We start from the raw sequence: 18,561 nt of genomic DNA on the forward strand, positions 1-18,561 counted from the left end.
CTCTGCATTTCTCCATCCTCCATTTAGCATAATGACACTCAAACAATCAGCGATAGCATTAGAATATGGAGTGTGGTATTATGCAGAATAAAAGGGTGTTAATGTGTCATATTTGAATATCCTGATCTGTAACCGTGACATGCTCTTCCCAGCAGAAGCTGATTCAGAGAGACCAGGCATGACCTATATGCTTAAAGAATTACAGCAGTCAACAAAGAGGATTCTCTTGGATTCATGTTCTGATACTCCGATGTAAGCCCACACTGTGGCAACAGTGGTGAATAATAACATACTTGTGGTCGCATTTGCACAAGGTCTCCCCTTACCGCTGTGATTTATAAGCATAGCTTCCATCTGCAAACAGGCTAGGAGGCTTCAAGCTACAGGGGCATCACCCTGGGTCCAGTGCTATTTACTCAGCCAGCCGAGACGGGGTGCTCCCCCGGCAGCATCCTGCAGTCACTGCGCTTGTGCATGGTTTTCTTACCTTTACCTGTCTGCTCGTGGCTACTCTGTGGTGCCTGCAGCATGGGGAGGTGACAGCTACAGCAGGGCAGCCGCATTTTGCCACAGGTTGAGCCATCTTTACATGTCATTTCCTGCTGCTTAACAAATGACTGAAAGCTGCAGGCTATCATGCTCTCGGTGGAATAACTGTGACTTAGTTTTATGAGTGCTGTCTTTGCAAAACTCTAGTCACACTTTGAAGTTAATGAATCATTGTTTTAATAAGCTGTGGTTGTGTTCATTTTAAAAATTAAAATCCAATTCCTTACGTACAGTAAGTATTTCATTAAGTGCATGTGCACTATAATTAACATTAATGTAAGACAAGTATAGTTTTGCCAACAATAATCACTGCAGCCACTCTGTGCTGTTCTTAATATACTGTGAGCTGAATAAGTGTGCAGACATGCTGAGAGGAAAGGTGCTCCACTTTAAAGTGATGTGATAGATTAGGGAGGAGCCCCAGCAACAGAATAATTTCCCTGGTGACCAATTTTTGAACACTCCCTAAGCAAAGAAAATCAGCAACAAGCCAACATGTCAGGCACGGCCTCATGCCAGGGTGCAGGCGAGCATGCTGACTCATACTTCTAATGAGCAGTCGGCGATAGAAATAATAACCTAAACCAGGAATCATAGGTCATGACTGCTTATATGCCACTGACTGTCCTAATTAACACTGGACCTGATGCAATGTAAGCAGATGTAAAGGCATGTGTGTTAACACAACTATCAAAATAGCTTCTGTAGTGGCCCGTTGTTAATGGGAAGGAGAAAGAAGAATAGGAGCAGCGCTGTGGCTGCTTCTGAAATCTACTGTAGTGGTTTGTTGCATTCAGTTGTAGTATTAAGCTTAAGGTCTATTTGATAATGAACAATTCAATTAGGACTGACTGCCACCACTCATCTGCTCTGCATGTGACTCAAAATGAAAAACCAGGCACTGCTGCAGTGAGGAGAGCAAGGGGATAAGATCATCTTTATCTGCAGAAAGTTTCGTTTGACAGTTAAAGCTTTTAACGATTTTAACAAAACTTAAAGCTCATGAGCAATATTGAGCTTGTTGGCATTTGCAGATATTGATTATCAGTAAGATTTATCATTTGTGCGCACCTTAGTGTAATTCATTGCTTGCTGTGCAGCTGATTTATGGATGAAAATGAGATGCGTCTGCCAAAATGCTCTCGAGGCTTTACAGTTTTATTGCATATATACTTCTCCTACTTTTTGCAATAACCGTCCTTTAAACAAGTCAGTGATGTCTGCATGTGCCACAAAGGTGTCAGATCTTTTACAGCATCCCGTTAAGTGATTACCTGAAGCATTTTCACACCATGAAGATCAATACCCTTTAATGGATCAGCCAGGGAACAAATAAAAAAGATTTTAATTGATTATGCTGATGGCACGTCTTTGCTACAGCCTGTGATGTGTCAAGGTTTAGCTGCCGTCGGAGCGCAAGCTCAAGTTAAAGAGACTGACGTCGCGGCCCTTCAGCTGACAGAGGATAACAAGGCGTCTGGCTCAGGATCAGTTTGGCAGCCAAGACTCGCTGGAGGCATTGACAGGAAGAAATGTTCATCTTGTCTGAAGATTAAATTCATTTCACTTTCTCCTTATTATCACATGGTCTCAAATAGATTCCTCCTGCAGAAGTACATTTCAATTCCTGTTTGTATTGACTGTTGCCAAATGTAAAACTGGCATAATTTACAGAGTAGCTAAAAGTATTGAGATTCTCACTGGTCTGAATGCCAAGACTCTGCCAATGAGTGCATTACAAGTGCATGATATGAAGCACTGCATTTCATTTGTGCAGTTGTTTAGACGTCCTTCAGGGGCTTCAAACATTTGTATGAATCTGACATCCAATTTGCACACAGTCATTATTTCATTCTAATGTCATGTCTGTTTTGGATATTTGACCATTTTGCTGTCCTCAATCTCAATATGCCTCTGTACATATATGCCATGGGCAGAGCTTGGCACAGGGCTAAAAATGGCCATGCTTTTCCACTCTTCATCATCTGAGGTTTGTGTCAGACCCAGACAGTCATCTGGAAAGGTCAGCGCTTCGCTAAAAGATTTAAATCACCCCACAGAAGAAAGATTCACCTTGACAGGCGGAACCTGAAAACTGGAAAATAAGAATACAAACACAGACTCATTCCTCTTGGCTTAAAGCAAGGCCAAATGGACCGTTGCATTTCAAAGCGGGTGTCATAGGTTGTGATGCTTCAGAGAAAAAAGCTGACTTTTATTCAATTAGTTGCTTTTGTCAGTATATGAATTATGTCGATTCCTCTCTCTGTTGAAAGGACTCACGACATTAGAGCCGCGACTACTTGTTTGTATAAACGTCATACGAGGAGACATTTATTTGCTATCTTTCTCCTTCAGATCTATTAATTGTGTTTTTAGCTCTGAAATGAAGTGATCTTGGCACGGCTGCTAGCAACAATGTGTTTCTAAATACAACTTGACAGGGTCAGTGTGGCAAAACAAACTGTTGGGTTTAGTTTTTGGCACTGGGAGAATTTGACATATGGGCGTTAGTCTTTGATGAATCTGTGTCGTGTTTTGTTGTTCTATATTCATCCAGTTGTGAACTGCTGGTGGAAACGTTTTCCTTTTCTTTTCTTTCTTTTTTTTTTTTTTTTTTTTTTTTCATTTGTCATCTTATTATATTAATGTTGTGGCCACGCCTTTTGATGAATGCAGGAACTAAAGCACGTATTCAGCGGCTTTTGAGGACAAATGGGACCTTTGAAAAAATCCTTTCTCTTTACTGTTTATTAATATACTTAAAAAGATGAATGTGAAATGCGGAAGCTTACAGCAAGGCCTATGTATCATAATATATTTGCTCACAGAAGTAAAGAAAAATGAAACTATTTTCAGCTATAAAGCCATGCTTGAATAATATGTCTGCTGCAAAGTGCTACAAAGCAAGAACTATTACAAGGTGGTTACTTTTTATAATCTTTTTGGAAAAGACAGCCATAAATATATGCAGGTTTTTGCTCTTTATCTCATGAAAATATTCATAATGTGTATTCTGATTCTCGGCATGTCTGTTTTGTTTTGTTCCAACGCTTTAGTGGTTGGTGGGATGTTATTGATTCCTCCTATTGATCCAAACGTGGCTACAATGACTTTGTGATTTAGCTTTTAGTTTTCTTATTATTTGAATCAAATGCGCTGAAAAGCCGCCTGCTGTGATGTGCTTGTTGTTATTGAGACACAGCTGGGTCACTGTTGGCAGTTTGCATCGACGTTACACGGAATTAAATATCTAGCCGTTTAAATTTGTTAAATTAAAGACATGTATCAATGGGCTGGAACAAAGTTGTGGATGTGAAGCAGCCTCAGTTCTAGGGTAAGTTTCATGAAGGTTTGTTGAAGAGAAGGACTGTGTGTGTGAGTTTGGGCTGCAGGTGACAGGATGGATGTTCATGTGCTGATGATTGTTAAGCTCTACCTGTACCTGTGAATTCACATGAGTCTGATCCACCATTACCTCAGGCAACATATGCAAACTACAGCTGTTATGGACATTAAGTATGGGCATTGAGTACTGATAGGCTGTCACCATCATTGGTGCAGCAGTGCATGATAGAATATTGCCTCTGTAGCACAGCAGCATGATCGTGATAATCCATCTAATATATGTATGTGTAAACAGGGGTGTTCAAGTCAAGGAGAAATTAATGTGCCTGTTTTTGGAGGCCAAGAGAAAAGTACACTATATGAGTGTGTGTGTGTGTGTGTGTGTGTGTGTGTGTGTGTGTGTGTGTGTGTGTGTGTGTGTGTGTGCGCGTGTGTCTGTGTGTGTGTGTGTGTGTGTGTGTGTGTGTGTGTGTGTGTGTGTGCTTGTTGTGCTTTGTCCATGGGAGCTGGAGTACGGTTTACAATGCAGTTCTGCATTAACATTGCAGGGACTTTGGCAAATGGTACTATAAATTGCTCCTCTTCAGAATGAACAAGTGAAACAGTACAGGTAAACAACAACAATACAAACATGCAGTATTTACTTTAATGTGCTTATGTATTCACTCCTGTGCTGTCATTTATGATAGCTTGTTGAATAGAAAAGTTCAGTGTGTTTTAGCATGAAAGGAAATGAAGCAATAATAAATGAAGTAATAATGGGCAGTAATTATATAGTAATAATAATAATAATAATAAAAGGCAGAGAAAAAACTAATTGGATTTGGATGTATGTGAGCGTGTTTTGACTTTTATTTCTCTTGTTCTTCTCTGTCTGCACAGGCCTTCCCATGCATATCCACAGGCATCTATGGTAAGATTAATCTCTCTTATTTTCATAAATTGACTTTCTTTTTTTCACACGTTAACACTGTGTACCTGCCTCATCTTGTTATGTCATTCCTATATTAACACTATACGACTATATAAGGCTTTGTCCTTGACGAAGAACACGGCTGAAACATACCAACAAGTTCACCTCACACCATGTTGCATAGAGACACAACCTAGTATAAGGTGAACAAAATGTAGACCCTGAACAATGATTGTGCTCCCTCCTGAGACCAGGCCTGATATGCAGCAAAGCATCTCTGGCAAGGAGCGAGTGTGCTCATTAGACTTAAACAAAGTCACATTGAAAACATGCCAAACTTGTTGATGCAAACAGGCTTTGAAGTTATGATGGCAGAATATGTTAGATGTGAGTTTATATAGTGCAATGACGTACATTCGCTCTGCTGAGGAGAAATAATTATTGTCGCACAGTTCTGACATACTGCACACCGTGTATGTCATCCACTGAATTTGCACAAAGGTTCTAATAATCCCAGCGCCAAATGTAATTTAACTAACATGCTTTTTTCCATTTGTTGTCGTTAACGACAAGTCATCAGAAATGTGGTTTCAGAAAAACAGTCACAACTGAACAACAATCATTTCATATTACCTAGATGCCTATTTTGTGTGCCTCAGTGCTTTTGCCGTGTAAATGAAGAGCAGTATGAGCCAGTAACTGTTAGACGTGATCAGCGATCTGTAATTGTTTAGGCAGTTATCTCGTGAGAGACGTTATGTGCTGTGATCACTCTTTATGATCACATAACAGCCAAGGAAAGACCATTTTACAAACCAGGTGCTCCCTGTGGTGCAAATACTGATCCCACAAGATGCTCCCATATGTACGTACAGCGATGGTAATGCCTCTGGGCCCAGTGTAAAGTAAATTCAAAAGCAATTTCTGAAATACCAAAGTGAACTCGTAACCCGTCCATGGCCTCTCCAGTCGTCAGAATTAAACATTAATCTTTACGGGTTTACATCTCCGTCATCACCGAAAGAGCTGGAGGCTTTCCTCCAGACAGAATAATGCAATCGACATCTAAAACCATGTAAGGACAGAAAATCAAGGAGGAAGAAGAAAGAAGAAAAAATATGCCTCTCTGTCTGTTCAGATGCTGGGCAATTCATGTACTTTTAAGTGTTTCTTCTTCTTCTTTTGTCCACGCTGTGTTTGTTGCTTGTAGCTATATTTTCTGTGCTGCAGATACGTCAGACACAATCTTTTGTGATATCCTCAACTTGCGTTTTCCTGCTGCGGTAAACAAAGTTGGCAACCTTTTCAAAAATGTAATTCCTCGGGGTTAATTTACAAAACCTGCCGCAAATTACTGTCACGGCTGCAGATTTTTGCATCACTGCATGTTTTCATTTAGCGGGGTACTTTCTATCTCTGATTGTGTAATGAGCACAGCCACAGCTGAGTTACTTGAATGCACTGCCACTAATTAAGACCTGATGCTGGGCTGTTTAAATGTACATGCAGACATTTGCAGCTGAATTGCAGAATGCGAGTGAAGCGTCACCTGTCATTGATTTTCATTAGATTTTCCACAAATATCACACATGCTGGAAATATCTTGCTGAAGTATGTGTCTCGCTCAGAGCACAAAAAAACTGTAGGTACTCTACTGCTGCACATTATGTGTGGGTTTAAGAAACCAATAATGTATTTTGGAAATGCAAATATGCGCTCCTCTAAGATGTTAAACGGCTGTAGCTGTGGCTCAGGAGGTAGAGCCACAGGGTTGGCAGTTTGATCTCCGGCTCCTGTCTGTCTGTTGAAGTGTCCTTGAGCGAGACACTGAACCCCACGTCGCTCCAGAGGGGCAACACCTTGCATGGCAGCTCTGCTGTCATCAGTGCGTGAATCTTAGTGGGAATGAGTCAATTGTTTTTACAGCGCTTTGCTCGTCAAGATAGAAAAGCGCTGTGAAAATGCAGTCTATTTAAACAAGGTGCTTTGAGCTTTGGCACATATGAAAATAGATAATCCACATGTCTTCATATTGGACGCCTGTTATGTGTATAAATGCAAGTTTTACTCATTTGTGTATACTGTGTATACAGAAATTAAGAAGTACAATAATTTATCAGCCATGGGAAAACCTAATTTGCGCACATCTGTTTTTCCAAACTGATGCAATTTCCATCCAAAGCCATCGCTCTTCCTCCTTTATCAACCCTGTACTCTAACTAGCAGCTGTCACCAAGTTGCACACGGCGATACTAAACATCCAAACGCTGAGCGCAAATCACTGATTATAGAGCCTGACAAACTGTTGCTGTGCTCATTAAACCAGCCACAAACACGCAGTAACAGAGTGACTTCCTTTAACCAGTTTCTGCGCAAAAATAATCTTCCACATTACTGAAATCCAGGCCGCTAATCTGATCTAATTTGATTGCAATTTAAGACATAGCTGAGATGCACTCACTGAATTCAATTCAATGAGCTGCCTGTTTGTTCGACAGCAAGTGGAAATCGTACAGCTGCATGTAGATGTGTAGTTAAACAGTCATGCATGTGAATGGGTATAAGACAGTCCAAGGGGTCAAGCATCAAGCATAGAACATCACGTACACTTGTTGGTGAGGCCCAGTGTGTGTACTGTGCATACGAAGCACTGGATGTTTATAATCATGCTTTGTGCTGGATAGGACCCCTCCCTCTTGGGACATTGAACATTTTCCACTCATCACTTCTCTGATTCACACAGCTTACTGCAAAGCAATTCCTTATCCTCTCACCATCCCTCTGCGCAGTATTGTTTGTTTTTTTTTTTGCCACCTGTCTATACGTGCATCTCAAAAATGATTATTACTGAGGGGTTAATGATAAGAAGGTCTGAAGTTGTAATTTTTGTCTCACTTCTTTTCTCTCATTCTCTCTCCCTCTCTTCCTCTCCCTCCCTGGTTATTTCATTACAAATTTTACAGTCATTAACGATAAGTTCAGCAGTCGTTTTTGCAAAATGCATTCCCTCGTATTTTCTTGTCTTGCATACTAAATTCCTGTGGCACATTCTGCATCTGAACGTGAATTATGTTGCATTAACAGTTTTCTGTTATTTTTCTAATACAAGGCTTTGGTGTGGCCCCAAAGTAATTATGTGAACATGTTGGTTAGTCGTTAGTGCCGAAGAAAAAACTGCCGCAAATCCTCAGTAAACTTGTTAGTCCTTAAGCATTAGTGTCTGACTGAAAAAGTAAATTTGAGTTTGACACAGTGCTAACACTTTTCACAGGTTCAGTTAAAGCAATGAAATGGAAGTCAGGAAATGGATACATCAGAGTCTACTTTCAAAATGGATATGTGACATTTTGGAGTAAAGCAGGTCTATTGTAGTGACACAAAGGCAGGCCGAATGCATGCAGGGGGCAGAGGGTCACTGTTTGTACTGTACGCTGCTGACGAGGGCACAGCTTATTGCTTTTCACTGTGGTGTCATGTGCTGCATTGCCAGTAGGAACCCATCATAGCGCTCCACCAGCAGCCCCTCACATCAAAGGGGTATAGGCTGCGCAGAGCCAAGCATGCCGCAGAGGGGGGAATTAAACAGCCTATTCAATAAATAAACAGCTTAGTGCTTCCCATAACTGCATCTCCATAGAACAATACCGCTGATTAAGACTGAAGATCTTCACACAGCAGAGGGCAAATAGAGGAGGGACTTTCAAAGGAACTACAGTATAGTACAGCGCTGTGATGTTATTCTGTAGGACTCCTCCCTGCGCCCCCTGAGTACTGCCATGTTCAGAAAGAGGCTCTGCTCACTTGTCTGCCGTTTTGACACTTTCTGTACATTTTAGATAACCCTTAAGGTCAACTTCCATTCCAGCAATGTAAACAAAGGCTTTTTTAGTGTGAAAGGCACATCTTCCCAATCTCTCTCAGCCTGTCTTTCTCTGTGCATCTCCTTCTATCTCTCTCTGTCTCTGTAGAATATACACAGATATAGCCATACTTTTTTTCTGAACAATTGTATGTGCACATTGTCATGCACCTAGGTACTAAACATATGCACATGTGCTTGACCCATTTTTACACTTGAATTGTAGTAGAAAAACAAATCCCGTGCCGCCAACACTGTGACAGAGAGGAATCAGGAATAAGTTATCCAAGGCCTTTGTGGTGAGAAAAACAGATTTGTCAGGAAAGCTAATGCTAATTGACACTCTGTTTCACGCCTCCATATTCCATGAGACTCAGTCACCATTGACAGATGATGGCAGAACAGGGAGGTTGGGTGTAGCAGGGGTGCGCAGGGGGTACCTTAGACGCTTGGAAAGAAAAATGAGGGCTCACACTGCGCTGACAGTCCAATCCCTCAGTCCGGCCCATTAGCCACAACAGAATTTCTGCACGGATAGTGTGTCGGAGGTACCACCCATAAACAAACTGGTGCCCACCGTGGGCCACGAGGTCACCCAGCATGATAGAGGTTATTAAGTGCTGCTCCTGTTTGCACATCAATCACAGCCATGCGACCTGGGTTTAAATGGATTATTCCTTCCAAGGAGAAGACACCTCTCAATGTCTCACAAGATCAGTGCCAAGAGTCCAACTACCTCGACTTAGAGAGGTCATTCTCTCTTTTTTTATCTCTTTCTCTCGTCTTCCCTCCGATGCATTCTCTCATAGTCCTTTTTCTCCCTCCCACAACATTCTTACACATAGACACGAAGATGCTTGCTCGCACACAGGCGGACATACTTGCTCATGCAAAGCCACATGCATAAAATTCCCATTCCGAGATGCATTGTGGACAATTTAGCCTTGTGGAGATCACATCTTCGCTGAAAGAGCACTCTCCAACAGCCTTGTAATGCGCTGTACAGTTTAGGAGGCACCTGCTAAGATCAATCTTAGCACACAGCGGAGGGCTCACTGGCACAATGCGAAAGCAAGGACATGAACATTAAGTCTACTACTAACCTGACAGATGCCATCGCACAAATGCATTTATAACCCTATCAAAACAATCACAGGCCCTCTTCTGAGGGTAAATATCTCCCTGTTTACTGCTCACCCTCCACCTTTGGCTCATCTGTCTCTGTGACTGATCTGAGGATTGTTGACAGAGGAGTTTTAGCTCTGACTGGTGGCTGTGGGAGATATGCGGATGTAATCCACCCAAGCTCTACTGGTATGTCCACGCTGCCATTCTACTGTACTGTCCAGATCAAAGGTGTCAAGCAGCTAAGAATTTTTTCCCCCAGCCAGCATCGTGCTCGGGCTCTCTTCATCCCTGTCTAGGATTAGGAAGGTTGGAGACATTCATGATGCCTTATCTCTCACCAGTGACGGCTTGCTGCTAGCTTGCCAGAGATGGCCTGAGCGAGTTCCCCGTTCTCTTAAAACCCGAGGTTTACTACAGGGAGCTTAGCCAAGCTGGGTTGGGAATTTCAAGGTACATAGGAGCAACATGCTGTATCAGTGGGTAGCAGAGTGTGCGCTCAGAGGGAACAGGAGCTTCGGAGCCCATTTAACTCACAGAGTCACACAGTGTGCATTGTACTCAACACTAGCCTTGCTCTACCATTTTCATGGATGATAAGCCAAATGTAAAAATACTTCCCACCCACAGGACAATAGATTTAGGCCTTTGAGAAACTTGGTTGAGCATTAAACTTCTGCATATCATACACTCTTCAGACTGTTTTTGAAAAGCAAAATGTCAGGTGTTATTTTTAGCATGTAGGACAAAGCATGGCATCACCTAAATGGAATGTTTCCAAGGAAGGTCATCATCTGTTGTGCCACGGAGGCTGCTCTCTTTCTTCTACCTCTTTTTCTGCCTGTCTTCCTCACATAGCACCCTCCCATCCCTCTTTGTCTCTGTCTCCTTCTGTGGGCTGCAAAGTCGGTCATGGTCACAGCCCTGCCGTGTCCCAGTGTTAGTGTAGAGAGGAGCTCCGAGCCATTTGACACCCACAATTTGGCGTCCAGAGTCCTGGGGCGCTACTCTGTCCTCCACCCCAGGTCACCTCACCTCTCCTCTGGGCCCTGATGGGGTGACAACCCTCTTCTCCCCTCCCTTTCCAGATGATCACACAGGACTGCTGCTCTCAACTAGAGCAGCCCTCAGCTGTGCCGCACTTAATGATTTCCTCCTTCTCCCTGAACCACCATCACTAATCTACTTTGTTTTATATTGTGCTTAAATGATCCCACCCTGCTTGTCTGTTATAACGAGGGTTTTTGGAGGCTGCAGTCAGATTCTCTGTGCCCTATTTTATTTATTAAGAAGAGTACCACATATGAAACATTTCTTTATAAAAGATTTTTGAAGAGATGTTTCTAAGCAACAATTCTAAAAAGGCAGTCTATGTATTTAAAAAGAGGCTGCGTCTTTGTTAAAGCCTCAGTTAAACATTTGTATTTTAGTTGTTTGTGTATTGTATTTTTTTTTGTCTGCAGCAGATTTCCGATGTTTACCACATTTTCAACACCTGTGGTGAATTTACGAGGGCCAGATACCCCAGCCTCAGGCTCTATGCTGCTTCAAGGTAGACAGCTCATCAAAATGAATGACGAGTGTTGAGACGTGATCTTGACCAACTGCAACTGAGGGAAGGCAGAGTGGGACCAACAATGTGATTCTTGCCTCAAGGGGAGAAAAGCTGCACTTTATATTTTTCAAGAATTCAGTCAGCATATGTTTTGCAAACCGAGGCCACATACCAGTCCAAAAAAGCATTATGTCCTCACAAAAAAAAAAAAAAAAAAAAAAACAACACTAGAAATTCTATAGCCCTGAAATAACAGCAGGTTGTGGTATCCTTGCTACACTATAAGCTCACTCAGGAGAAACAAAACTGGTGTGGTCTGCAGTATGTGCTTGCCCATATATTTGCAAACAAAGACTGGGAATGTATCATAGCACAGACAGTGCATTCAACTTACCTCTGCTCGCTTTATCAGGTGATGCAGCTACTTCTCACTCTCACTCTCACCAGAGAAAAACACCTTAGCTATACAAGTTTGTTGTGAAAGTTAACTCTGAAAATTTAGGATATGAAAGAGTTGCCATGCTGGCAAAAGAAAGAGCAATGGCTCGGTTGTTCATAAAGCAGAAATTCCCCCAATGGCAGAATGCACATTTGTATTATTTTCACTATACGTTGCAGCTCAGTGGATATTTTTGAACATGAACTTTTCATTCCAGCTGTCAGAGTCAAGACTGAGTTGTCTGTGATGTAAGCTGAGAGCTGTTTCCATCAACTGAGTCAGAGGGTGTTTTTTTTGAGCTTTAACAGCCAAAGCTGTGGCTCTCCTTTGGTTTCTAGTCTTGTATGACATAAAACAGTATTCCTTAAGAGTCACCCAGGGTCCTGTATAAGAGTTCATAAAGGTGTTTTACATATGCTTAAGAGAGGGGCCAGAGACTCTGTCTCTTGGTTGCATCAGAGATTAGAGCAGGCCCTCTTTTTCTTCATATTAACAAAGGTCCTGCATGCTGAAGATCATAGGAATAAAATATGTGAATTCTGTTTTAAGATGAATCTTCCCTGTGGTGTAACACAGCGGGCTGACGTGGAAACATGGATGAAAATGTGCCTTCCACTTAAAAGTTACACCAAATCATTTCTCTCACATAGCTTGATCATGCTTTTTAATTGTTGCTTGAAATTAGTCACAGGGATGAAATGTTTGGAAGAATGCCGACTGAAAAGTCCTGCCTCGCCTTGCTCTCAGGTCAGGTTCAGTTATGATCTAACTTCATTCTCCCTGGTCAAAAATCCACCGGAAGTGCTATGCAAATGTTATGCAAGCACGCGGTGCCACCGTAACTCTTTGTTCACATGGCACGTGCCTCCCCCTCTCTGTCTGGATGCTGTGCTCTGCCTGGTGATGAAGTAGAGGAGCCTTCAGCAGAAATAACACTGCACCACCTGAGTCCTCATCAGCGGCACTGCGCTGCACATATCCCATCAGTGCGCCTCACTAAGACAAATCTCCCTGAGCCGGCCATATTCCCAGCATAGGGGAGAGACGAGCCAAGCCAAGCAGCGCAGGGACCCTGGAGGGCCCACCATCACTGCGCCTGACGCCAGCTCTCCACCTCCTGACAGATTAGCTTTCACTGAACCCTCCACACAGCAAATGGAGCAAAAGAGAATGAGAAGGAGGTGTTGAGTAGAGAGGGTGTAGAAGTAAAACACTGAACTTTTTCATTTTGTGTGCACTTGAGCATATAAAAGAGTCAGCTCACTCAATCCTTTACCAAAACATCATTTTTTGAACACCTGCAAGCAGATTTTGTCACCTGCACTACCCCGTGACTGTGGCCAAGAGAGGTGACGGAGGGAATGATTCAGGCTGCTTTATGATATCTGATTTTCAGCATATAAACATCCTTGACTAAGCTGACAGGGACAGAGAGGCAAAGAGAGGAGAGGTGAGGAGAGGTAAACGTAGCGGATAGTGCGAAGGAGACAAATGATGAGAGAGGGCTGCCAGAGCACTCGAACTGTTGCTGTTCACCTTGGGCCGTCGATGTTGCTGCTGAGCAGGTTTCTTCTGGCAGACTGCCCCCAGCTGCACTGACCCCTTTTTTCCAGCCTTCGATCTGGTGCTCTTTCTGTCATCTCTTTCCCACCGTTTGTTTACATCATTCCACTTTCCTGTTATCTTTCTCACTGGTTCTATAACTCACCTTTTTTCACCTCTCTCTCTCTCTCTCTCTCTCCCCTCTTCAGCTCTGCTCTGATTAATAGGCATAGCTCTCAAATCAATAGAGCATTTGTAGAAACTTCAGACTGAATAGATTAAATGTACTGAATGCCATCCACCCACTGCTGGTGACCAGAATGACCACAATGTTCTGTTATTATGATTAAGATCTGTTTTCAGTTCGGGCCTCTCTTAATCTCACTTGAGGTGACATAGTAAGGCGGGGCCATACTTCTTGTAATAATTTACTAATTTATTTTGCTTATGTGCTTACTTCCCTGACACCTCTCCCGCTGTGTGCGCTCTTGGTAAACAGCTGGTCCTACCTCTGCGGATCTATTTTTCGCAGCTTTCTCATCTTCCGCACATCTGTTTGCCTATGTTACTTGATGTGTGAGCGGAAGTGTCGGTGCACCTGCATATGTGTGGAAACGGATTTCAAAAAGGAAACATCACCAGACAAAGTGATATCACTGAAAAGGTTAAGTGTGTTTGGGAGAGAGTCAGGTGACCTGCAAACTGATTTGGCATGCTGGATTAGGTTCTGAGCACACAGCTCTGGGGGCAAGTTTTGAAGGGCAGGAGCTGTGAACGGGCCATGCACTGTCTGCAGACAGTGCCTAACAGAGCCACAGGAGCAGTCTGGCTGTCACTGCTGGCTGGTATGCAGCTCACATCTTGCTTCACCCAGAGCTTGAACAGGATCTCAGCTAGGGCTCAGCAGCACTTCAGCCCCTCTCCTCTCCTCAGTGTAAGTCAGCCACCCCTGTCAGGCTGAGAGAGAGGAGGAGAAGAAGAAAAACAGAGCGAAAGAGAGAGACATCAGCAGTAGTCAGATAGGTGAGAGTGGTTGGGATAATGCATACAGTAAATATCTTGGCAGTCAAGGCAGTTGATTTAGAGCATTTACAGAATAGTTATTGAGAGGCTTTGACAGTAGGCCGTCTGAGCGGGAGGTGAGAGAATTCAGGAAATCTAAAGCTGGATCTTTTTGGCTTTTCATTTTCCTTTACATTCGCCTTAAAGGGTAGAGGTGGCTGCAGTACTTGTAAGCCTGTTTCATAGGTCATAGAATGTTATAGTCATGGCAATGACCCAGGAAAAGAAAAATATTTGAGAATGTGACCCATGCAATACCCAACAGGTTACAACTGTATCAGGTGATGTGGGTTGAAATTGAGGTCTTGACCTCTGTCGTTAGAGAAAGACAGTGCCTGCTGCAACCTGTGGTCCCTTATGGAGGTGAGGGGTTATAATATGGAAGAGCGTCTAGTTTTAAATCCTGAGCTGGGTCACTGAGGACTGAAGAAATGGGCCATGTTTGTTTGTTGGCTTCTGGTCTTAACTTTGTGTAGGCACACAATGTTCGGGTTGTATTTGCAAGGTAACATCAGACTAGCTCAGGGATTTGTACAGAGGCTTTAGAGTAAAATACTTTAGTCAAGTTTTGTGAAAAGCCCAGAAGACCAAACTCAAATCTAATTACTCTGAAATGAAGACAACTGAAACACCACTCTGAGACAGAGTAGCAGATTGTCCGTGCTTTTAGTAATGGCATTTTTACACTTCAGCTCGAGCGAGGCTGGCCCAAGGGCTTTTATAGTCAATAGCTCACTCTAAATGTTGGGTCTTGGGAAGTTCTTTACAATGACAGCAAATGATTTTGAAATCAGCATCCAGCAGAGACTTCCCCGAGCTGGCCTTATTAAAAATCAGTGAAAATGCAATCTGTGTGTTTGTGATTGATATGTTTTGTTAACGCAGTGCTAGGGTTCCCGAGCAGGCACATCTGTTGTGATTAATATGGTAGTTAGCCACACTGCTTCTTAGCCACACTTGCTTTGCTACATGTTTGTTCCTGCAAACTGATAAAATAGGGTGGTGTTAATGATCACACATCTAGGTGTAATTTTCCCCATAAAGACAAAATATTAATCAATTCTGCTCGAGGTGGCAATGAGTGAGGGTGTAGTTACAGATGCGAGTATATACACTTTGTACCCACGAAATATGTCTGTATGTGTACGTGTTTTTGCAACACTGTGCATCTGGTAACTCAAGTCTACAGCAGTTTATCAGACAGCTGGCCTCATCTACCAGAGACGAGCAGCTTGTGCTTTCCATTGGTTTAGAAAAAATGCTGTTACCTGTGGAGATATCGGCTTGTCTGTCTGTTCGCCTGTCTGTTTCTGTATCCTTCTTCCATGTGCATGTTGGATACAACTGGTATTGACGCTGTTGTTTTTTTCCTCTCCTAGGTTTTCCCAACGAGCCTGCAGCTGACATTGCTCTGAACACAGTAAAGAGCTGGATCGAAGAGAATACTAATATGGTAGGACATGCCAGGGTAATGCATATCCAAATCAAACAACTGTCAATGTGAAGCCAAATACCCATTTATGCAGGCACTGCCTATTTCATGCTTTTGTTGATTTGCTGTGAGTGGAGATGATTGGTCCACTGCAGAAACACAGAACACTAATTCTCATGCCTCTCTGTATCAGACAGACATCTTTTCCACCTTCCTTGCTTGATCAACCATTTAGTTTGTGGTCTGCGTGCATATCAAATTAAAAGCCAGTCTGAGACTAATCAGGCCTTAAATGGTCTGTTGACTGTTTAATTGGTCTATGCTAGGGAGAGCTATTAAACCCAGAAGAACATAAACACATCAAATGAAATAATCTGAAATTGGTTTTTGTATTGGTTATATTATAATTATGCCTTCCAAGGACTGAAGGCTCAAACAGACCGGAAATATCATTCATGATCTGATTCTTCAGAACACCACAATGTAGCTGGTAGAAAACGCATAAACACCGTCATTTTGAAAGCACAAGGAATGATATAATCTGACAAACAGATGATCATCTTCAATTTTAGTTATTAGGTGAGAAGCAAAATAGTCATCATTTGAAATGACCACCACAAAGAGACATAATATATCCATCTTCCCTGTGGGGAACTGAAATGGATGTGGACATTTCAATTTCAAAACCACTTTAGCTGAAGATTGAGCTGCATGCTGCTATAAGGATCTGTAAGGATTACCACAGAGAAGACAACACAGTGAGAAAAACAAATACTTGTGTGCTAGTTTGCTAGTTTACAAAGCTACTACTGATTTCTAAACGGCCTTGTTCGCGCTTCACCCACTTTCGTATGTGACTCGGAATGTGTCAGCACCAATTAACCATGTCAACTCAACCTTATTACAAAATGACCAAACTGAAGCTGGGACTAACTTTAAAAGTTGTGGAATGCTCCAAAAACACCTGTTTGGAACATTCCAGGTTCATTGGTAACAGGTGAGAGTATCATGATTGGGTATGAAAGGGGCATCCTGGAAAGGCTCAGTTGTTCATAAGCAAGGATGAGCGAGGTTAACCACTCTGTGAACACATGATTGGATAAAAGATAGTACTGCTTTGCCTCAGGAACACTTTGTAAAGCCATTTCCAATTATTGCATTCTGTACACAACTTTCTGACTTTTTTGGAATCAGGGTTGTACAAGCAGTTCTAAGCTTGTTGCTCAAGGCTTTTTTTACAGCAGCATTATTATATGTGACATGCATTAAAATGGGTATTTCTCACCATGATGTATTTTCATTGAAAGTTCGTGATCACAGAATTGTGTTCATTTCTCCGGAGGCTGTTTAAGGCCGTACAGAGCGTTTATCAGAGTCAGTCGGGGGTCATCTCTGTTTACTGTGACAATGTGTATGTCTGTCACTGTGGATTGAGGTGTTTTATAAAGCTCACAGCTTGATGTGCCACAACATGCCTCAGACGGTGTTATGGATGTTGTGAACAGGCAGTCAAATGATTCTGAGCTGCTGGATTACTTTGCAGTTGATGTGCTATGTTTGCGGCACTTATTCTCTGCCTGATGATTGCTCTAACATGTACTTGGGGAATCCATCAACACTCTGGCGTAAAGAAGGTTTTATATAGCTTATTGCTGACTGTAAATAACAAGCTAATGTGCAAAAGCTGACTTTTGTGGTTGTGTTGTTCCACATCCAGGATTGCTACTTGCCATACGGAGACTGCACTGTTGCACATAAGAGGCAATTTTGTGATGCATTGACTGATAGCTATCTCTGGTGTGGGTAGATCAAGTGGAAAATATTACAATTCATGGAGAGAGGGGTAGATGTCTACAGAGGCTTCCCTGAACACTGTTTGGCAAAGCTCCACGAGCACAAGCCGTGGATCTTCAACTCTAACTAGACCAAGAGTGAGTAAGCTTTTAACGAGATCAGAGAGAATAAAGTGATGCATTTTACCCAGAAGCACAGCAGTGCTTCCCTTACATTCAAAGTCTTCCAATCAAACCACAGAACAACATGCACTGAAGCAGGAGGTCTTCCCTCCAATTTCAATTCAGTCACCACTGCTTGGTGCTTAGTTACTCTTGGTGCATCCCAAAACAGATTTAAAAAAAAATAAAATAAAATATATATATATATATATATATGTATATAGATTTTTTTAAAGTAATTATGTCAAATTAGTTTTTCCCCGACAGAAATTGAGAAACTAAGCAGAGTTCAAATTAATGTCTAATGGAATCTGAACCTTCCTGAAGGAGCAGCAAGTCTTTCCCGTTAGCTATGTTCGGGTTTTGTTCAACATTAAATAACAACATGAATGTCTCCTGCTTTGTCTCATGTATGCAGAAATGCATTTTATCACCGCAGCATTTTCTCAACTGACACACCCAGTGTCAACCTGATTGATAACTGACGTGATTCTGTTTCAGGATTTGTGTCAACATAAGAAAATAATGCGCTGACAGTTGTTTACCGCATGCCTTTTATAGAGCTTACAGTCAATAAAGACATTGTGACAGCTCTTGAATGTACTTTACAGTATGGCGCACATTGTTGTGCACATTGTTGTGCACATTGTTGTTTAATTTGTTTTCTCAATCTCCCCTCAAACAATGTTTCCAAGTGATGAGAAGTTGTATGCCATACCATCAGAAGGCTTGCAGAAGTTCAGCTTTGCGACAGTAGCTCATATCACAGCTTTCCAAAGATA

At 42.2% G+C, this 18,561-nt stretch overlaps 1 protein-coding gene across 5 annotated transcripts in view; it reads left to right on the forward strand.

Moving 5' to 3' along the window:
• The window catches only part of macrod2 (mono-ADP ribosylhydrolase 2), a 399,810-nt gene that overhangs the window by 302,056 nt on the left and 79,193 nt on the right, over window positions 1-18,561 (forward strand). For all 5 annotated transcript variants that reach the window (XM_076743643.1, XM_076743644.1, XM_076743645.1 and 2 more), the window contains exons 7-8: window positions 4,780-4,810; window positions 15,772-15,845. In XM_076743643.1, the coding sequence (XP_076599758.1) occupies window positions 4,780-4,810; window positions 15,772-15,845 (105 nt within the window). The remainder of the gene's footprint in view (window positions 1-4,779; window positions 4,811-15,771; window positions 15,846-18,561) is intronic.

This window comes from Chaetodon auriga, chromosome 11 (genome assembly GCF_051107435.1).
Source record: "Chaetodon auriga isolate fChaAug3 chromosome 11, fChaAug3.hap1, whole genome shotgun sequence".
Lineage (NCBI taxonomy): Eukaryota > Metazoa > Chordata > Actinopteri > Chaetodontiformes > Chaetodontidae > Chaetodon > Chaetodon auriga.